Source organism: Paroedura picta, chromosome 1 (assembly GCF_049243985.1).
Source record: "Paroedura picta isolate Pp20150507F chromosome 1, Ppicta_v3.0, whole genome shotgun sequence".
Classification (NCBI taxonomy): Eukaryota; Metazoa; Chordata; class Lepidosauria; order Squamata; family Gekkonidae; genus Paroedura; species Paroedura picta.
Window position 1 is genome coordinate 108,773,161 of NC_135369.1, and position 22,453 is coordinate 108,795,613.

Below are 22,453 nucleotides of genomic sequence, written 5' to 3' on the forward strand. Positions count from 1 at the left end.
GCGTCGTCCGTCCAGGCAACCGGCAGGGGGCCAACATGGAGGGACGCGGAGATCAGGGACCTGATCGCGATTTTCTCGGAAGAGAAAATCCAGGACGCCTTCCAGTCCTCACACAGGAATCGGGAGGTGTTTGAGCAAGTGGCCATTAAGATGCGTGCCCTGGGCCACAACAGGACCGGCCTTGAATGCCGGTCAAAAACAAAGACCATGCGGGCGGAGTACATGCGGGCCGTGAACCACAATAAGGGTTCCGGCAACGCTAAAGTAACCTGCCCGTACTTCGAGGAGCAGCGCCCACTGTACGGCGACGGGGACGGAGCCGGCAGGCCGAAGCGCGTCGGGAGGAGCCTGAAGGTGGTTCGGAAGCCGGCTGCCCCGGTCGAGGAACCACCCGCTGAGGAGGATCCAGGCGAGGGCACCTCGTCCACCGTCCGGCCTCCACCCCCGGTCCAGCAACGAGGCGCGGACATGGTGACGCTGGACCTACTCGCCATCGCTCCTGGGGAGCCAGAAGAGATTCCTCAGCAGACGCCCCTTGCCTCCGGTAAGCACTTTTATTTTTATTTTATATTTAATTTTGAGCAAATGTGTGTTCTGACGTTTGGGAATCGTTTTCTCGTGTGTTCGTTGCAACGCATAATATGCTAGGATGTTTGTGGATTGCTTGCTATGGTGGCTTTTTAAAACGGTAGTGTTTAACCAACAACCCAAAAAGTTTTGCAGCATGCCTCAGCCATAGGCCTTCTGCAGTGCTTTAGCCACTACTTTGGGAGCTTGCTGTGTGGTTCAGGTTGTATGTTTGCTCCTTTTTCACTATTGTATGCCGTGTGTTCGTTGCAACGCATAATATGCTAGCCTGTTTGTGGACTGCTTGCTATGGTGGCTTTTTAAAACGGTTATGTTTAACCAACAACCCAAAAGGTTTTGCAGCATGCCTCAGCCATAGGCCTTCTGCAGTACTGTAGCCACTACTTTGGGAGCATGCTGTGTGGTTCAGGTTGTATGCTTGCTCCTTTTTCACTATTTTCTGCTCTTGTCCACAGAGACACAGATGCCAGGGACGGGGCCCCTCGAGTCTCCAGCAGCGGTGGACGAGGACAGTGATTCTGGGGCATCAACAAACGTTGGTAAGTATCAGTTGCAATAAGGGGGGGGGGGTTAACTGCTTTGTGCTTTTCTGTTTGTGCAGGGCAGCAGCACTGCTAAGAGACAGAAGAGAGTCCCTCTACGTTGCTGCTTTAGGGTTTGAAGCTTGCTTTGCCACACTTTGGTCCTAGATCTTTTTTTTTCTTCTTCACAGATTTCATACCCGGGACGCAGGAGGAGGAGGAGCGTGGGGTGGCTGGACCTCCTGCCCAGTGCAGGCGGATACAGATCCAAGATGGTGAGCGTGCATGAACTGTTCCTTTCGAGCCATGGCTGCAGGACAATGTCGCAAGCCACTAACCGTGTGCTCCCTTTTCATTGTTGTGAGTCTTGCTGTGAAAGTAGGCAAAGGAAAAAGCCCACCATGGGCAAACAAACACTAACCATGTGCTCCCCGGGCATTGTTTAGAGTCTTGGTTTAACAATATGTAACCAAAAAAGGCCACCATGTGCACTAGGGTGGGTTTTGACTGTCTCGATGGTACTAACAGTTCTGTTTCTCATTTTTTGCCAACAGAGGTCCTTTCAGATGACGATGAGCCAGCCCTGGGTCCAGCCGGCTCACCACCTAGAGGTGCTCTCCAAGCAGAGGAGAGGCTTGCGAGGGAACGCGGCAGGCTGAGGCGCGTCTCCATCTTAACAAGCGTTGGAGAAAGCATCCTTGAGCACTGCCAGGAGGAGTCAAGGCGTGCCGCTGCCGCAGACCAAGCAATGCTCTCCCTCGTGGCCCAGGAGGGGAAAAAATTGCGGGCAATCCTTAGGGAGTCAAACCAATCCCTACGCGAAAGCGTGGAGGAGGTGAGACTGATAAGGAGACTGATGGAGAGGGCAGTCGTGGTAATGGAGACGGCCAACCCTCCTCAGATTACCGTACACGTCCCCCCCCCCACCCACACCTACACCACCACCTCCAGCACCCACCCCACCGACCCCGTCTCAGAATGCCTCGACCCAAACTAGAAGGAGGACTGTTCTCGGGAAGAGAATAATAAAACCCGCGGACAAGTTCTCCCCCTCCTAGTTTGGGCCAGTTTGTCTATTTAACTTTATCTGTGTTTGCTGTTGTTTGTTAAATAAAGTTTATATTTTTGACTCTGTCTCTGTGTACCCTCTCTAGTGATTGTGTCTATTCTGGTACTGTTGTGTGGGTTGGAGGGGTGTCAGTTAAAGGTGTTTTAGGAGTGTGGGGTGAAAGGTGTTCGAGTGTAAGGAGTCACACTGGAGTCTTTTTCAGAAAATTTGCAACAACATTTTATTTTAAAAAACAGTTCAACAGGGGGAAAAAATTAGGGAATGTAACTTGTACCCCCCCACCACCACCCCCACCCTCCAGGAAAGCCAACTTTTTAAAAACAAATTTATATATTTAACAGGGATAAAAAATTAGGGAATGTAACTTGGACCCCCCCCCCAACACCCCCCACCCCAAAACACAAACAGAAAACAACACTCAGGTCCCACTGCTCCCCTCACCAGCCCCTTCCATCTCCCTCACTCTTCTGCACAACCGTCCCATGGTTCCCCTGACTTTGCGGCGGAACAGTTCTTCGTCCTCCTTCTTCTTAACTGTGTGGGGAGGGAGAAAAAGTACACATTAGTGCCACACATATTTTCCAATCTGGAGTTTACATGGATACACTTTTTAGTGGCCTTAGCCACAGTGTGAGAAGAGTTGGGCAGTGGGGAACATAACCTACGTTCTTCCGCCTCCCTCTGCTGCCTCTGCCTCTCCATCTCCCCTTTTAGGTCAGCCACTTCTGCCTCTAAGGATGTCACCCTGGCCTCCATGGCACGCATCCTTGCCTCCATTGTTTCTGCTATAGAAATCAAATAAAGAATTCAATCACACGTCAAATGGAAGCATCACAGCAGGCTCCCTTATGGCTCCATGGGGGTACACACACATGGGTCTCCCTCAAAGACATAAAACTCTCACCTGCAGCCTGTCCTGAGGTGGAAGGTCCCTCTTCCTCCCCTTCCTCACGCTCAGGTACTTTTGCAAGCTTGGATGGTGATTGTGTAGCTGGGCAAAGAAAAAGAGAAATCAAGTAAAAGCACACAAACCAAAGATGAAACACAGCTGATGGCCACACCACAATCAGAGCCAAAGCGCATTACCAAAGTGGTTCTACAGTACTGGCGGGCTAAGTCAGAGGGGGTTGACAGCATCTTAATAATTTCTCGAATTTCATTGGGGACAGTAGGGGAAAGAGGCATCTAGACATTCCATGCATGCTTAAGGGTAAAACACAACGAGGGCAGCACTCACCCATATGCCTCCTCATCTCCAGGGGGGGCTTCCCAGCCTTCTCCCATATCTTGACCATCAGGTCGTGGAAGACCGTTCTCCCACTTGGCTGCGGGACCCCCCCCCCACTGTTCTAGACTGTTTAGGAAGTCCAGCTTCACCCTCTTAAATTTCGTCCGGACCTGCTCCCAGGTCCGGACGTAGCCCCTCTCCCTCAGCTTGGATGCCAACACCAGGTAAGCACCCTTGGTGTGGCAGTGGGTGCTGGCCATAAGGCGGCCAACACTTTTTGATTGGAGAACAAGCTCCAGAAGTGCCTCAGCCTCGGCGCGCTGCCAGAAGGAGCCCTTCCGTGGCTTCGGCATCTTCGGAATGACGGTTAGGGAACGAACATGCATTGCTCCGATCGACCACCCCTATTTTAAATGTATCAAAGCTGCCCACCAATGAAATTATTCCTTGGAACATAAGTGGATTGATCCTCCAGTTTGACAGGGGTCGCCAATACTTCCTGGCTACCCGCCTCCCCAAACTTTCCCTGTTCAGCGCTTCCGTATTGTGTTTGTCAATTTCAGCGGGGAGTTAGCATTTAGGGCTGTCAAAGTGCTTTTGGACCAGAGAATCCCCGTTTTTTTGCTGGCTAAGTAGACAAACCGCACAAGACAAGGTTAAACAAAGAACATAAAACTTTATTAAACACCAGAGTAGAAAAAACAATCAAACACGCCTCCTGTTTCTGTAGATGTGGGTGGCTATAGCGTCCCGAACCTTGCACCCCTCCGCATAGATCCTTTTTTTCCTTGCTTCAGGGATGTCTTGTGTGTCCTCAAGGACTACAGGATCAGGTTCATCCACAGGGAAGGGGATGTTATGTCCCTTGTCCTCGCAGATGTTGTGCAAAATGACACATGCGATGATCAGCGTAGTCACATTGTCTATATGCACATGGAGTCGAGACATCAAGCAACGGAACCGTGACTTCAAACGTCCAAAGGCATGCTCCACTACATTCCTTGCCCGGGAGTGACTGAGGTTGTAGTGGCTCTGCACGTCTGTCCTTGGCCGCTTATAGGGAGTCATGAGCCAGCGGCGTAATGGGTAGGCTCCGTCCCCGAGCACCAACGCCGGCACACGCACGCCCTCAATGGTGGCGGTGGGGTTTCCTGGAACAAAGACCCCTTCGTCCATGGCTTTCCTGAGGTTAGATTCCCTGAAAACAAGGGCATCATGCCTCCTGCCACTCCACCCCACCTCGGCATCGATAAACCGTCCGGAGAAGTCCACAGTTCCTTGCAGGAGAACAGAACAAAAGTCCTTCCTGTTCCCGTACTCCTTTATGCTTCCCCCGGGTGCACGGATAGGGATGTGGCTTCAATCGACGGCCGCAAAACAATGCGGGAATCCAAGCCTGGCAAACCCGTCCATACTCTGGAATAAGGGAAAAAAACCATGGCATGTTAGCGTGGGGTGCATCGCGTGTTCGTTGCTCACCTGTCAAACAAGAAAAAAAAATTTAAAGGGAAAAGGGCATAGAATGACACTCACCGCTCCAAGGCGGTCTCCGAGGCACACCACTTTGCTGAACAATTCCGCCTCCATGGCGAGGCAGAACTCCTTAAGGATATCGCCAACCGTTGTGACTCCGAGTCCGAATTGCTGGGCTACTGTCCGGAAGTACTGAGGGGTGGCCAAGTACCACAATACGGCTGCCACCCTTTTTTCCACTGGAACGGGGCGCCGCATGCCAGTGACCTGCCTTTCCATGCGGCCACGTAGAGCCTCCACGAGTTCAAAAAATGTTCCCCTAGACATTCTAAAGTTGGCAATCCAGTGGTCATCATCCCAGCGAGACCACACAAAATTTTCCCACCAGTCAGAGGATCTTTCGTCCACCCAGAACTGTCTGGGGAACCGGACCTCTGCCAGAGCTTGCCAGTGCTTCTTTGCCGCCATGGTTTCCCGTAGAGAACGTCTTCTACTGGTGGTCATCGTTCCGGCAATACGTTCTCGGTAGTCCTCGATAGCAGCCCTCCTATGCCGCACGGTGGTATGGATACGCTGGACTACCGCAAGCATCTGAGCCAACAATTGATAAATAATCCTCTCCATTGCAACGTTAACCTGTGCTGCGGGCAGTAGGCTACGCAAACAAAGAGTGAGCCCGACCACGTGTCTGCCTAGGTGCATATAAGCAGGTAACCTGTGGGCGTGTACTGTGGGCGGGGATTAACCTATCAAAGATATCAATGCATCAACCTCTGGTTCATAGAAAACAATAGAAAACACGTTCCAACAGCGCCAATGATTTGACGATGACGCGTTGCTACGGGGTTTCCTGGTTTTTTTATTAAAAAAAAGGGAACCCCGACAAGTCCGGCTTTAGGGTCGAGGTCAAAGGTGTGCCTGCAGTTTGATTGACGGGCACGGGAGGCCAGAAGCGCTAAAAAGGGACCTCCTCTGTAGCGATAAGACGGAGACCGGAAGCCTGTGGGTTACGAAAGTGACGAGAAGTGAAAGTGCTCAATTCCGCAAAAACCGCAGCTGTGCGTTACGGGCACAGCTAGTTACATTTCGCTAGTTAAAGTAGCGATTTCGCAAACAGCAACCAAATAGCCACTTTGAGCTCTGTGCGAAATGGCCCCTGGAATCCCTGTGGAAGTGCATGTACAACCAGCAACAATTGTATCTGGTACCAGTTGAGTAGGGTGGAACCACCCTTAATGGTCAGCCAATATCCACAAGAGATACAAATGAACACTGAAGGTTATGCTTTCTTTGAATGGCAAAGTAGCAGAAACAGTGGCTTTGCAGTTCATACCCTAATCATTATGTGATAGTGTCTCATCTCATTGCTCAAGTTTCTAGACCAGTTTAAATAGGAAGTAACTATGAAATATCACAGTTAGTCCAACAGCTACTTGTCATCTTCAGCAGACAGCGGTTCTAGAGACTGTGGCCTCAGAGATCTTTGCCATTTTCCAAATTTAGAAAGGATTGCAATGTATTGTCATCTCCATGCCATGACTACCATAACTGGGACAAACATACTGCCTAGCCTTTCCTCCCAGCTAAACGTGTTGTGTAAACCAGCAAATTTACTGTTTCCACATGGAGAAGACTGAATGTTCTTGGCATACAGACCATTGACTCACGCATGATTCAGAGGTGAAGAACAACTTGTCAAGGATTTAGGCAACTAAATGTGGTCATCATGCCTGAAAATTCTCTTTCAAGCTAGCTCACTTTTAAAGGCAGGACTCTGTACCATTTGAAAAAAAAAGTCTCACAAAATCAGTAGAAGCTTAACAAAAAGCCAACTCTGCAGTTTACAAAACATTGAATTATTCCTGCTTTGCCAACACGTAATCTCTTTTAAAGTGTTGCATTCATTTTATACCATTATAGAACTTGTAATTAAAATCAGGTATTTGTATAAGTTGTTATGAAGTGCAGATGCTAGCATGCATCTCCTTACTCAAGACTTCCAAAACATCTTACAGGGTCATGTAGTCATTAATAAGTTTTCTTGTTTTCATAGCTAAGTTAATTTTTCAGAGGTTTCACTCATTAAAATATTGCAAATATAGCTTTCAAGAGGCCTTATTGTTTATTTCAATATTTATATTCTGACTTGGGTTTTAACAGTGTGTTGTAATAGTTATTCCCAGGGCTATTGTGTCATTTGGCATAACATTTTATGTTTTCTTGGTAATGCCTTTCATACTACTTGCCCTGGGTGAACATAATAAGCCATTTTCCTTTTCCAGTGAAATTGCAATCTTAAATAAAACAATGGGTAAAAATAATCTACCATTTGCAAAAAGTATAGGTTCATAATCATCAAATGGGTCAAATTGACTGATGTGCTGAGCATAGTTACTTGAGTAGGGATGGGCAAAAACTACATTTTTGTAGTTTGAGTTGTGGTTCTTGGTTGAACCATGAACCAATGCACCAGTTCACAAACCGTGAACAGGTTTGTATTGTTTGTGAGCCTTTTATATCCCTGCTTTCTGCTCACCACCACTTTTGGCAGGGAGCAGAAAGCAGAAGGTAAAATGTCTTGGAGCCATTTAAACCAAAAAACTGAGTGGCAGGAAGCAGAAAGCAGGGGGTTAAATGACTTGGAGTCATTTAAACCCCTGCTTTCTGGTCTTCATAACTGCCAGAAACTGGATGAAAATTCATGAAAGTTTGTAGTGGCTATTTAGTTTGTGAACATCATTATAAGATACTTCTGTGCTTGAGAGAACAGGCAGGGGATAGAAGGGCAAGGCCTCAGCTAACTGCTGTCAGCAATTGATTATTCATTTGCCCATTATTATCTTAATGTGGACATATTTATTGTACACAAAATGTTTCCCATGCAATTCAATCTCAAGTGAATACAAACAAATCCAAATTGCTGATTTTTCTTTTTATCTCTGGAATCTGTTAACTATTTTTCTTATGCTGTATGTTAATTTACTCTCATACTCTACCTGTAAGTTTGAACTGATTACAACAATTCCATTATATTGTATCTGAGGAAGTGTGTGTACATATGCAAGCTCATACCTTGAATGAAACTTTCTTGGTCTTAACGGTGCCACTGGACTCTACATTTGTTCTGCTGCTTCAGACCAACATGGCTACCCACTTGAACCACCCTAAGCATTTTAGAAAGGGTAGGCTACAAAAATTAAGATGTATTTATTTTTTTATTTCATGAACTATAAACCAGCCAAAATTCATGTTGAGCTTTATTTCATGAGCCAGTTCATGTCCATTCCTAGTCTTGACAGTCAGTTTTAGATGCCAGTCTCCTGAGATGAACATTTGATTTCTCAGCTTCTCATTCACAAACTTACGAACCTTGTAATTTTAGCCACTGATGTTTATATCTGTTTTTTTCTGGAGACTAAATTACATTTTCTGCTTTAAAATGGAAAAATTTGATTCTTGCGTGTTATTTGTTGAGGATGATATCATAGTGATTTATTTGGTGTACCTTTAAATATTTCTCTCAAGAGCGAAAAGGCATTTCTGAGCCCATTCTGAGAAGAATGTGAATTCATTCTACTGGCTGCAAATTAGGGATAATTAGATAGTTACATTGATTTCATCTCAAATAGTTACAATTGCTTAAGAAGTTAAAAAGATTAGCCTCAATTATTAACAGCCTTGAGGAATGATTTTTGTGAGTGAAGTAAACGGAAAATATACTAATATTTCTTTTATGTTGTGCTAGATGTTATTTAGCTTTAAAGTAACAAAGCCAAATTAGAAATAGCATACCCAGGAATATAATTTAGCATGTAGCCTTTACAATTTAAATAGTTAGTGCTAAATGACTGTTATCAATTTCTTGAAGTGAGAGCAATCACTTGATACCTTATTAGAAGTTATAAGTGGGAGGCTCACAAATACTTGCAGGGGGCATCACATTTCCCTCTGCTCTCCTTTTCCTTCCCTGAAAGCCCCATTTCTCCATTTCCTTCTTCCTTTTCTTCCCACCCACCAGCCATCCTACCTTCCTTTCTGTCTTCACCTTTCCCTCCTTCCCTTCCCCTGGAAACCTCTCCCTGGGGGAACTCTGTCCAGGTTGTCTAGTGCCAGTGGCTGGTGCAGTCTGGCCCACATACATAAGATGTTGTGAGGGCATATCAACCTTCTTTGCTCCCTAATCTAGCAGTGTACCTTTTATCTGTCCCTTCCACCTTCAGCTATATTATTTATTTACTTAATTTATACCCCGCCTTTCTCCATAGTGGTGACTCCAAGCACTCACATAATTCTGTGCCATGTTAGCCTCAGCAACATCATTGAGAAAGGTTCCCTGGTAAAGTGAGAATTTGAACCTGAGTCTGAAACTCTAACCAGTGTTCCCTCTATCTGTGCACATTGGTGGCTATCCATTAATATAGGAAGCCCTGCTCAGCAGCAAATTGGAGCTGCACAGAGTCTTGCATTGCCTTTTGTGTACTATATTACAGCAGTTCTGTTCTGCTCTGGATGCAGACTAGTTTGATGAGTAAAAACACTGGCTTACATGGAGTGACTGTTGTTGAACAGCAACAATGGTTCAATTAAGCAAATTTAGAATTCAGTGGCACCTTTAAGACCAACAAAGTTTTATTGAAGATATGAACTTTGGTGTGCATGCACACTTCCTCAGATACAACCTCAAAAAGGCAAATGCCATTTTGGGCTGTATCAACAGGGGCATCACATCAAAATCATAAGATGTCATAATCCCATTGTATACGGCACTGGTCAGACCACACCTGGAGTACTGTGTGCAGTTCTGGAGGTCTCATTTCAAGAAGGATGTAGATAAAATTGAAAGGGTACAGAGGAGAGCGACGAAGATGATCTGGGGCCAAGGGACTAAGCCCTATGAAGATAGGTTGAGGGACTTGGGAATGTTCAGCCTGGAGAAAAGGAGGTTGAGAGGGGACATGATAGCCCTCTTTAAGTATTTGAAAGTTCGTCACTTGGAGGAGGGCAGGATGCTGTTTCCGTTGGCTGTAGAGGAAAGGATACGCAGTGATGGGTTGAAACTACAAGTACAACGATATAGGCTAGATATCAGGGGAAAAAATTTCACAGTCAGAGTAGTTCAGCAGTGGAATAGGCTGCCTAAGGAGGTGGTGAGCGCCCCCTCACTGGAAGTCTTCAAGCAAAGGTTGGATACACACTTTTCTTGGATGCTTTAGGATGCTTAGGGCTGATCTTGCGTTGAGCGGGGGGTTGGACTAGATGGCCTGCATGGCCCCTTCCAACTCTATGATTCTATGATTCTATTATTCTGTCTGTGCCTGTCTGGACTGCAGGCCAATCCAGCTGCGTCCAGCAAAGCCTCGTGGGCCCACCTCCACCAGACAGCCACCCGTCGCTCAGGCAGCCTAGCATACACACACTGCCTGCCCACCGAGGGAGAGCCCTTGGAGCGTGCCTCCTCCTGTGTTGTCAGCCCATCCCCCGTGAGCCTGCCCCAGTGCTGCCAGAACCTGCCCACTCCGGGAGCTGCTGCCAGTGGCAGCAGACTGGCAGTCCCACCATAAGTCAGGGGAAGATTATACATGGTTATGCTGATTATACGTCAGAGAGTCTCCACACCCCCACCTTGGTGTGAGAGTGGCATGCCAATCCCCACTATTGTGCGGTGGGGGCCCAATACCCTCCATTCCCCCCTTACTGCTTCCACCTCCAGGCGGCATACTGGGCTTTCCAGCCCTGGCATTTTGCACGTATGTGCACTATCCCTGGGCAGTCTCCGTACGCTGGAGTATTCCCTCCCCCATGCATACGCAGGAAGTACTGGGGCATGCTGTCCTAATGCAATGCCCAGCAGCAGCCCAGCATGGCTGCTGCTGTGCATAATGGGTCACTGGGAGCTAGATAGAATCTGAAATGTCATAGCTCCTTCATTATGACAATTAGAAGAACACCATTTCACATGGTTGCTGTCCTGTGCATGTAGCATTATTTTGGTTGATCATATGACATCTTACATGTCAGAAACAAAAAACTTTCTGTGTCATTCTCACCAGCCTCATTCTTCTGGTGAGAACTGGTTTCCATGATTGACTACCATTATATATAAAGGAAAATATCTAAGGAACCCTCCCAGCCCTTGTTATTCAGTTTATATACCACCTCCCTCTCGACCAAGTCATCCTGAGGTGGAGTACAATAATTTAGTAATTCACAGGTTTGACAATAAAATCATAAAATTGAATTAAAATTATACTTCACATTATGAAAAGAGCTCCTGACTGCAGCTGGACAGGGGAGGGGAGATGGGGAGTTAACTCTGATGACTAGCCATCTTTTAATGTATTGGGGATTTTATGAGTTGGGTTATTTTATTGTAAACCACCACATGTCTTTGAGAGCAGCAGTATATAAATTTAAAAATTAATTAATTAATTAATTAATTAATTAAAATTCAACATCAATGCTTTCATCCAGTTCAATTTATTAAAATAACTTACCCCAAAAGCAGAATGGGGAGGAGAGATGGAAAATAAAAGAATAGGATGGAGTGGAGATAGGGAAGGCCTGAACTAGATAATAGATCTGAAGGTGCTTTTTGTACTGGCCTCAATGGTAGGCTTGGTGGAAGAGGTGGAACGGAAGGCTTGGTGGTTTTGCAAGCCCTGCAGAACTCAGCTAGCTCTGACGGGGCCCTCATCTCATGCCAGGCCCATTCTATCTTCAGCAGGGTCTTTTCAGTCTGATATTGGCTAACTTATTTGAAACAACTGATCAAATATTCAGCAAATAAGATACCTAGATAAATCTTATGCTCACATATCTTGGATAGTCTTCTGCTTCCTGCTGTTTATTTCTCAATGGTGCCACCGGTATGATGATCTAAATAAGGCTGAATGGACAGAAGATTCATCCACTCTTGTTTACAAATTCACAAGTGTCAGTCTGCATGTCTCTTGTTTGCAGGTGAGATTTCCCTTTTTAAAAAAAAATATGTGAGAACTGTTATCAGTGAGAGAGAACCCAGCTGTGGACAGATTACAGTACAATTCTAAAGAAGTCCCATCCACACTTGTGCACTCAAAAGGGTGTTAGTGTTACTCTGCTTAGGCTGGCAGTAGTAGTGTGATTTTGGCACCCAAGTACTAAGTTGTTCCCTTTACAAAAATAAATGCTTATGTAACAAGTATAGGAGTCTGTGACACATGAAATCCTGCCTACACTACTGCAACTAAAGACACTTTGTTCTCTCTGATGTCATGAATTTGGATTCCCAGCTAGTGATTTTCTGATTAAGCTACCAAATTCACAATAAGCTCTCTAGATTTCTTCCCATAATGGGAAGAGAAGTGATGCAAGACTTTCTCCGTTCTGTAGGAGAAATGTGAGATGCTAGATCTGGTAATGACAGTAATTTTTCATTGGGGCAAAAATATTACCTCAGATGACCACCTGTGCTGCTTGGCTGCACACAGACCCAATTGAGGCATCTTCTGAATCACTATCCATTCCATCAAATAGACAGAAATGGTTTGAACAAAAGTTTTAAAAAATGACATTGGAAACCTAGCCCTTGCTATTCAAAAGACTATTGTATTGCATTCAAGTCCTGCAATCAAGAACAAATATATCTATACGTTGATCCCAGTCTGTATCTCTGAATAACAAACCGTGTGCCAAAACAAAGTACTGAAAAAAATCCCCTACTCTTGTATGCTTAGAGAAGGATGGTGTGAGAGGTAAAGAGAAAAGCCCTACAAATGCAGTCAAACTAGCCCTGTTCACATGTTATAGTGAATGCATGTACATCCTCCCTGTATATCTGTTTGTAAGAAATGGCCTATACGCATTCACTTTATCAATGGAACTGGCAACCAATATATGAAAATGTGTGGTTTCAATCAGGTTGCCAACTCTGGGTTGGAAAATACCTGGAGACTTTGGGGTGGAGTCAGGAGTAGGATGGATTTGGGATTGGGAGGGACCTCAGTGGAGAATAATCCTAGTGATTCAACCCGCCAAAGCACCAATTTTCTATAGGGGAACTGAACTCTGTCACCTGGAGATGAGCTGTAAAACTGGGATATTCCCAAGTCCCACCTAGAGACTGGCATCTCTACTGTAATCATACATTCAGCTAAGAACAGCTATGAACAAGAAAAGCCATTCAAACAATTGAAGTATGGAAGAGCAATATACCAGTTTTTAACTAATGTTTTAATGATGTTTCATTTGCTGATGTGTTGTAAGTCACCCCAAGCCTGCCCATGGGGAAGGATGGCCTATACATTTGATGATGATGATATGTTGAAAGTACCAAGAAAATTACTCAACTCACATAAAAAGAAAAATGAAGAGTACATTGTAATGGATTGTACATACATCCACTGTCATGTGTAAACTACCTACAGAGAAATAAGAGAGAAAATGTACCAATCTTTAATACAACAAAAGGACTCTTTACATATCCACAATCACTTTAACCTTTCATTTAACTGGTAGGCATCGCAAGTCTTCTCTTTCTGCATAACAGCATTTGTTATGATTTCAAGTAAACAGAGGGTTAATATGAGCAGTTATAGATTCATAGAGAGGCTTCTAGTTGTTGAAGCATCAAGATTAACTGCATTATTCTGAACTAGGGGCAAAGCCCATTGTGCCCAGGAATACAACAGGCGCTAGAGCTTGGCAGTGGGAAGAGGAAGGGAAGGAGTTGTCCAGTCTGTAAGGGCATGGGGTTGAATGTGTGTTGGCAGGGTGACAAATGAGGGCATGGGTATGGAGATATGGGTGTCAAGAACCTGTGGTGTGGAATGTTCATTGAGTGTGGGAGAGGACTGACCTTTGGGAATTTTGGCATAGTGGTTACAGATAAGCTTTCCAGAACCATGTCTTCAGATATGTGAAGGGAAAATCAGACTGGAGACTCTTCTTAGGTGGAGATTACATGGCAACCAATTCCTCCCAGTTCTGCATCATTTCTTGTGTGAATTAGGCCACAGGCACCAAAATGTCCCCCTGCCCTAATACACATGGGGTAATCAAAGTACAGAGATGTCCACCCTCTCCTTCTGTCTCCATTTTTCACTCTTGATAAAATGTTATGTGCCCACATGCTTCTTTCATGGTTGCTCCTTAGAAGAAGAACTGGATTTTGTACCCTGTTGTTTACTACCAAAGGAGTCTCAAAATGGTTTACAAAGACCTTTTCCCTTTGTCTCCCACAATAGACAAACTGTGAGGGATGTGAGGCTATGAGGGGTCTGAGAGAACTGGAAATGGGCCACAGTAACCCAGAAGGCCTCAGGTGTCTCAAACAGTTTCCAATCATCTTCCCTTCCTCTCCCCATAGCAGACTCTCCATGAGGGAGGTGGGATAGAGAGCCTCACATGGAAGCTGGCACCCCTAAGAGAAAGTCTCTCTGTGCGCAATAGTCTTGACCTTAGTAAGGTTTTTTGTTCTGTTTTTTTTTATTTGCCAGGCCAAGGTTTGAAAAAAGTCACTTTAGTTCCCATGTCTCTCCAGCCATTTACTTGTTTACCATTTACAGTTTCAGGCTGTAAATATTCATTATTTAGATGCACTTTCCAGACTTACAGGAATGATTCTGGTCTGTCTGTCTGCGCCCCAAAATACAAGCAGTTGCTGGTAAGGGCTGGCCATAGCCCATAGCCCAGGAGGGATACACCTGCACCATTCACTCCCAACTGCAGCCTGCAAGCCCCTACCATAGTATCTAGAGTATAATGATGAGGCAAAAATGTCTCCTTTGAAGGCTGGACTCTGAGGCATTGTACGATTTTGAAGTCCTACCTCCAGGAATATTTCCAACCCAGGGGTAGCCAAGCTCCAGGTGGGACCTGGATAGCTCCTGGAATTACAGCTCATCTGCAGAGTATAAAGATTAGCTCCCCCGGCAGAAAGGGCTACTTTGGACAGGGCTGCGGCGGAGAAGAAACATTTAAGGCCTCCCACACAGGTTGTTGTTGAATTTAAAGACTTGGGGCCTACTGCACAGGGTTGTTGTGCAGATGAAACAGGAGACAAAAGAACCTCTGCAACAGCATCCAGTTTTGTCCGCAGAATAACGCTGTGCAGTAGGCCTCAAATCTGCAGAGAGTTGCGAAGAAGAAATACACATGGCTTGGCTGTGTCTCACTCCCGGCCAGAGCAGTATTTTAAGTGAGAAGGGGCTTTTCTGTAGCCTCCCTGTCAGCCAACTGTTTGGCAGAAGGGAAAGTTCCCCGCCCTCAAAAAGAATGCCCTCACCCATTCCCTCAGGCTCCCCTGCATTGCTCTTGGAAATACCTCCCTCCCCTCAGTGGAGGGCTGTCAGAGGCTCCTTCCCAGCAGGCCTGAAGGGAGGGGGGAGGGAGAGCACTCACCAGCCTCCTACCACCTCCTTCAGTGTTCTGAGGCAAAGGGAGGGAAGTTACAGTTAGACATGACAGTCAGGGAGGCTTTGGGGCGAAAAGGGCTGGCACAGCCTGTCCAAGCCTCTCTTCTCCCTTGGCAGCCCTACTGATCTCCTCTCCCTGCAGTGGTCAGGGTCAGACTGATGTCTCCAGATTGCCTCTGGGTGGGCAGGCCCTGTCAGAACTCTGACCCAGTGATTGGGCAAGCCATGCCCACTCACTGACAAGCCATGCCCACTCTCTGCCCACTTAGCCCTTAGTGTTTTATTAATAACAGCTCCCGCTATTACAGATGAATGGAAAGGTGGGAAAAGATCTCCAGGGACCAACCAGTAGGTTTGCCAACCCCCAGGTGAGGTCTAGAGATCTCATGGAGTTGCAACACAGATGTTGTCAGGCCTCTGTCCAACTCTTAATAATCAGACTTATTGCTGCTGAACAAATATCTTTGTTGAAGAAAGTGGTGAATACAGCGCAGGCTGTTTCCTTGCTACAACTAAAGGGCGGGTTTACAAGCACTACTTTTATGTTTTCTCTGAGACCTCTTGCCCCCAATTTGAAATTAGGCACACAGAAGAAGAATGCGCCTGGCATGAAAGTTTCCCAGCCAAAGTTTCCCATGCATATCACCCTCTGAAACTTAGACATTACAAACCATTCCTAATCTATGCCTATACAAGGTCAAATCAGGAATTTCCTAAACCAGATCTGACAACTTTGCTCCTAAGGTTGATGACTTTCAGGTTATTGGTTCATATTGCCAAGATTAGTGGACAAATTAAGTGTTATGAAACCAATCTTTCATCTGTAACCCAGTGGTTTGTTTATATAGGGAATTAGCATTTATTATTATAAATACATTTATCACCATTAGGGTCTCCAGGCGAAAGTGGGCTGGTGGCAGAAATGATATCAGGATGTTGAAGGTGATACTCTGGCTTTTGGGCAAAACTCTATGGTGACCCTGGGGCTTGTCTACATATATTTTACAGTATGAATGAGGTTCTGTAGAACAAAAGGCTTACAAGAATTAGAATGAAAGGCATGTATGAAAACTAGCATATATATAGTACATTCTGTCAGCTTTCTATGGTAAATCACTCAGAAGTTATGAATGACAGATGGTTCTGAAGAGAATTTGTAGTTATAGCTTCTGCCGTGAAATACCATGGTAGTTCAAGAAGAAAGAAACAAAATGAAAAGCCTTCTCTAGACAACTGTGTCTGAGGAAGGTGAGAACTAGGAGGGTTTATGATTGTCAGCTCTGAGGAAACCATTCTAATTAATGTGGGGGGGGGGGTTGCTTTGTTTCCTACTAGGAACTTCAAACATGTATCATCCTGGACTTCATAATGACCCTGGTTTTGTGAATGGTTCTACATGAGATGAAATCACTGCTCTGCTGAATATAACTTTTTGAAAGACAGTTTAAAAAAACAACAACAGATTTCTGCAAGCAAACAAGAAAGAAAGAAGTCTTATAAGCTGAAAATAGCTACCTAGAAATCATTTAAATGGAAAATAGTTTAGGGGTTCTCCAGCTCTGTACATAATACATGGAACAAATTTTAAACTACATCTAAAATACGGGAGAATCTGTGTGCACAATTCATGCAGACGCATATCGATATACGTAGTTATGTTTCCAAATATGCATCTAGAGAGCCCTCATGGTAAGAACAAGTAATGTAAAAAGTACCAGTGGGAAAAAAGCAGTAAGCATTCTTCCCCACTCTTTTTCTCCACTCAGAACAGAAGTTTCTTAAGACTATGTCCCCTAAAAACAAATCAAGAAACAAACAAACAAACAAAACCCTGTGAGACCTTCATTACAGGCATGAAATTGTTGGTTATGGAACAAGCACACAGTTTAGTAAAACCATAACTATTGTGAGAAGGGCTTGAGCTGTTGTGGTAATTATTCACCTGGTAACAATACACTCTACCCTAAGTGTTCCCAAAGTGGGTAGTATGACCCCCTGGGGATGGTAAAAGGATCCAGGGGGTTGGTGAGGAATATGGGGGCAGTAGTTTGGAAGGGCATATGGAAGGGCAGCAGTTTGACTTCCAGCTGTGGCTGTGTTTTCCTAGCAAGAGATGTTCCAAGGTGACTTGCCCATTGCCTGCCTCTGGGCAGTAGTGACCCTCGACTTCCTCAGTGGTCTCCCATCCCAGTGCTGACCAGGGCCAACCCTGCTTAACTTCTTGAAGAAAACTTCTTGAAGAAAGCTTCAGAAGGTGGGTTGGATAGGATCATTCTCCTGCTGAGCTCCTTCCCCTCCTCAGACTCTGTCCTTCTGAGGCTCCATCCCAGATCTCTAGGGGGCTTTTTGCACGCCTTCAAAATAGCACAATGGTTGCCAATTGAAAACGCTACTGATTTGCTGTTATACACAACGTCGTCGACAATCTGCCACACACCTGAAACCAATCTGCAAAAAGCGCTTCCTTGTAGCGCTTTCAGGGAAATCCCCAAAAGTGGATTCACCCTCCGGAAAGCGATACACTCCTGCAACCAATCTGCAACACTAGCGAAAAAGACCTGTGCGTTAACATTGTTGCGGTTTCTACAAAGTCCCTCCCCCTGGCTCTCTTCTCTGATCTTCCGGCGAAGCGATCGCCATTTTTTTTTCTCCGAGCGAGCGGGGATAAACGCACCAGCGAGCCTCTTTCAGTTTAGAGGCTTCCCCGGCTTCAGTCCCTCCCCTTCAGTCACTAAGCACAAAGAACAGAGAAGCCCGTTTGCTGATGTATTTTCCCTTTATTTTTTACACATTCATTCAGCCGAAAATCGGGCCCGTGAGAGGGGGGGGGATTTTTTTTTCACTCGGAGGGAGCGTGGCAACGATCAAACGACAGCTCAAACACACCAGGCAGCTGGATGGGTCTCTCCGTTGCAACGAATTAACACAGATTCATTGCAATGGGTCTGTTTTTTTTTTAAACTTTTCTTAAAGGGAAAGGGGCTGTTTGGGAGCATGCTAACGGCTGCCCATTGGCTGCTTGACGGCCAGGGGCGGGACGAGCTCGGCAATAGCGCTTCCTTTCTAGCGATTTCTGCCGAGACCGGAAGCCTGTGGGAAACGCTACAAAACGCAACTGGATTCCACTACAAAGGCAGGTATGCATAACGACGAATTCCACTATTTTAAATGGCGATTTTTCATTCAGTGATCAATTTGCTACAAAGATCCCGGTGCGTAAAGCCCCTAGGAATGTCTTAAGCCAAGGTTGGCAACCCTTCACCAAAAGTCTCCATCTTTGGGAGGCTGGAAAAGCCTTCTCCTGTTTACTTCTGATTTTCAATAGTTTGTTTCTCTCGTGCTTTATCTTTCGTTCCCCATCTTCTTTCTCCCCAATGAGGACCCAAGTGGCTTTTGCAAATGGATTTTACAAAGAACTGGTATATTTTTCCCCAGACTAAAATATGGCCACACTGCAAAGCAAACAAAAAAGAATGGTAGGAAATATAGTGTGTTTTGAATTTGCAGTAGACCTAACACCAGGAAATAGGTATGTGTTTGCATGAATTGGGGAGGTGGGGGAGGTCAGTAGAGATGTGGCCTGGGAGCCAAAAAAGTTTGGGAACCACTGCCCTACCCTAACAATTTCTCAAAAGCATTAATTACAGTAATTTAAATTTGGAGAAATTATAAGAAATTATTTTAGATGAATTAATAAGCAGCTGTGACTGAACGGAGGCTGCAGTTGACACGGTGGGTGGGCGGGCCAGGAAGTTGTAAGTGTCAGGCCTCTGGGGATGCTGGCATGCCAGCAGGCACGTTCAGACAGCGGTGCATGAGGCGGGGCTCCAGGGTGCTGTTATATGCGCCATGTGCTGGAGTTCATCCCATTGTCCAGCCAGGACAGCCAGAGGACAGCAGCCCTCCTTCCCACCCTGTTGGATGGTTTTGGTTTAATTTCTGTTGCAGCTGTGGAATAGGGGCACGAGTTGGAGTATTTTGGCCAGGGACTAGTCTGCATACTGGGACCCTGGGTTGGGGGTCTCAATAAGAGATTGGCTGACACCGAGCACAACTTGCCCGGCTGGGCAACTTGGGCCATGGACAGCCAGTGAGCTGCCAGGTTCCTAACCGTGGGGCCCAATGAGTTTGAATCAGTCAGGCTCCACTGATCCAATCAAGGCTCAGCTAAGGGCGTGCCCACCTCTGCTATGTGTATATATTGGGGGCTCGTCCAGGCAAGTCCCTAGTCAGCGTGGTTACTTTCAACCTGGAATCACTATAAGAAATAATAAAGAGCTGTAATGCACGACTGTGCCTCGCTTATTCCCTATCGAACCCACTGTACAACAGTAAGTGAGCACACAATTCAGGTCTACAGCTGGAAAGACAAAATAAAGTGTAGAAAAGAACACAAAGTTCAGCACAAGGAATATCTCTAGTACAGAAACTTTCTATGTTCACCACAAGAGGCAGTCAAGGCTTTTTTTTTTTTTTTCCTGGAGAAAAGTTAGCATGTAGGATAAAAAAAAAATCCCAGGAATTTTCCAAAAGGCACAGGCAACAATAGAAAAACTGTGACCTTGGGATGGCGCCAGGAAACTGAACGGCTTGGCTATTGTGAGGAAGCAGCTGACTTTTGCACAGGAAGCAATCACTGTTGATTAGATATTACAGATTTCTGTCTCTATTCCACCCCCCCTTTTGCTCTGTCCTTCTCATCCCCTAACCTACTTTTGATAAAAGCAAAAGCTTTCTGAACTTGACTTTCACCTATCTGCCCATAGCAGTATTCTTTATATCAGCTGGAAACAAGCATTTTGTGTGCCAAAGGCTCTCACACTGTTGTCCTTGTGATAAATCTGGGACTTATCAATGTAACAAGGTTTCCCTTCCTTTGAGATGTAGAAGTGTGATTGCTTTGCTTATGTCATCATGGAAGGTATCATGTGATAAATGCTACAGACTGACGTCAAAGCTCAGATCAAATTGTGATACTCCGTGATTTATAGGAATTTATGAGTTCCAAATTACTGGCCCTCACTTTACGAGAACAAAATTTCATTTGGGCAGCACCAAAGAAGTCAGGCCAAAGGTCATAATAGCTATGTATGTTTCTTCCTCTCAGCGCAATCCAGTACATAAGTTACTTAAATTCCAATTTATTCTTTGTGGCTTATTCCCATTTAAGAGTGTTTAGGATTGCAGCCTCTCTTGTAGCTAGAGTCTGGTAGGCCAAGGATATGGAGGGGCCAGAAGCAACATGACATCACTTCCAGGGAAAACCCAAAAATAGTATCAGGATTCTTTAGAAATCACTGGAAACAAAACAGAAGCACTATATCATTTATGATGATTCTTTAAAAAGAGCTGGTATCAAGTCTTGGTTATCCCTGGAAGTGGCATCACAGCATTGCCCCAGCATTGATGTAGCCAAACCATCTTGGTGCAGTGGTTAAGAGTGGCAGCCTCTAATATGGAGAACCAGGTTTGATTCACTCCTCCTTCTCCACATGCAACCAGCTGGGTGACCTTGGGCCAATCACAGTTCTCACCCCCTGGGCTTCCCGGCCCCGGCACACAGCATGTGTGCGCACGCTACACCGGGGCATCCACATACACCAGGGGAGCCCCGCCCATGTGCGTACACAGGCATCTTGCCCTGCCGCAATGGTACAGCGACTGCCCAGCATAGCAGCTACCATGCATAATGGATCTTTGGGTGCAGTTTTCTAGCCAGTTTCCTATCCATCTAACCATCCAAAAATCCAGTCTACAGTCCTCCAGTTTACCCATCAGAGTATCATGGGGAACCTTGTCAAAAGCCTTACTGAAATCTAAGAAAACAGCATCCACTGAGTTTCCACAATCTAATAAACTTGTTACTCAGTCAATGAAGGAAACCAGGTTAGTCTGGCAGTGCCTGTTGGAGACAGACCTGTGCTGACTTCCCTGGATCAACACATTGTCCTTCAGATGTTTGCAGATTGCCCCTTTAAAACCTTCTCCATTTTCTTCCCTGCAATTGTAGATCAGACTCATTGGCCTGTAGTTTTCCCGGGTCATCTCTCTTCCCTTTTTTGAAGATTGAGAATAACATTCACTCTCCTGCAGTCTTCTGGCACCTCTCCAGTCCTCCAAGAGGTCCTAAAGATTATGGACAAGAGTTTTGCAAGCTCTCCAGAAAGTTCTTTCAGCACTCTTGGGTACATACCATCTGGACCATTATGGCAGAAAACCTATTAACTCTAGCCTCTGTCACTTTGACATCAAAGATATCTCCTTTATTTTGCCTAAAAAGGATAGTTCTGTTAATCTGTAAAGTGCTTCAAAAGAAATCAGACAGGTTACTGTAGGGAGATGTAATTGCAATCAATTTCGGGGAGGGCGGTATATAAATCTAAATAAATAAATTTCTTCTGGCCTGATTACTTAACAAGATGAAAATAGTTAGGTACTACCTTGAACCATGAAGGAAGGTAGGATATAAATGTTTTAATAAAGGAATAAAGCACACAGGAAAAACTGTTCTGAAAATAAATGCATCAAAATACACTGCATTTGAGTTTAACTCACTTTATGTTAGTCATCTGAATGCTTGTCTTCACCTCTAGTGGCCTTTGTTGAGGTTGGATGGAGTTTGTATATTTTCTAGATTAAACTTTTATATTATTTAGCCTTATAGTCTGTTGACACAATTGATATGTCAAGGTAAGACACACTTTAAATACCCAGGTATCTTAGAATTGACAGAAATAACAAGAGCTATTTATGCTTTTATTTGCTTATACCCTGCCTTTCTCTCCACTGGGCATCCAATGTGACTTACATTGCTACTTTTATCCTCATAACAACCTTGTGAGGTAGGTTAGGCTGCAAGAGAGAATGACTGGCCCAAAGGCCTCCATGGCAGAGGGTGAATGTGAAACAGGGTCAAAATATGAGAATGTTTATTAAATATTTAAATTATATAAAGATACTATGATTATTTAACAGGACATTTGTAATGCAGACACGCCTGATGTGGTTCAGCATCACGGTAACAACTTTCAGCATCTTAGATAGAGATAGAGGTATTCACTAAGATACAATAATGAAATAGCTCCAATGCCAGGCTGTTGAATGGCCTATGTACTTTGTAGCCTTGTAAATTTTCTGAGCAAGGGAAGTCAAATGGTACAGCCTGGTACTGTCAGATCTG

General features: G+C 45.1%; 1 protein-coding gene and 1 long non-coding RNA gene across 2 annotated transcripts; one reads left to right on the forward strand and one right to left on the reverse strand.

Annotated features, from left to right (window-relative positions):
• Positions 1-222: 222 nt before the first annotated feature.
• Positions 223-2,276, forward strand: LOC143824412 (uncharacterized). Its single transcript, XM_077311722.1, has 4 exons — positions 223-544; positions 1,044-1,127; positions 1,301-1,384; positions 1,664-2,276. The coding sequence occupies exons 1-4, from the start codon at positions 223-225 to the stop codon at positions 2,104-2,106; spliced, it is 933 nt and encodes a 310-aa protein (XP_077167837.1). The 3' UTR covers positions 2,107-2,276.
• A 334-nt stretch (positions 2,277-2,610) lies between these two features.
• On the reverse strand, positions 2,611-3,175 carry LOC143841191 (uncharacterized). The gene is made up of 3 exons (XR_013232627.1): positions 3,083-3,175; positions 2,844-2,963; positions 2,611-2,712 (listed from the first exon to the last, which is right to left on the reverse strand). It is a non-coding gene; the product is annotated as an uncharacterized LOC143841191 (long non-coding RNA).
• Between the last annotated feature and the right edge of the window lie 19,278 nt (positions 3,176-22,453).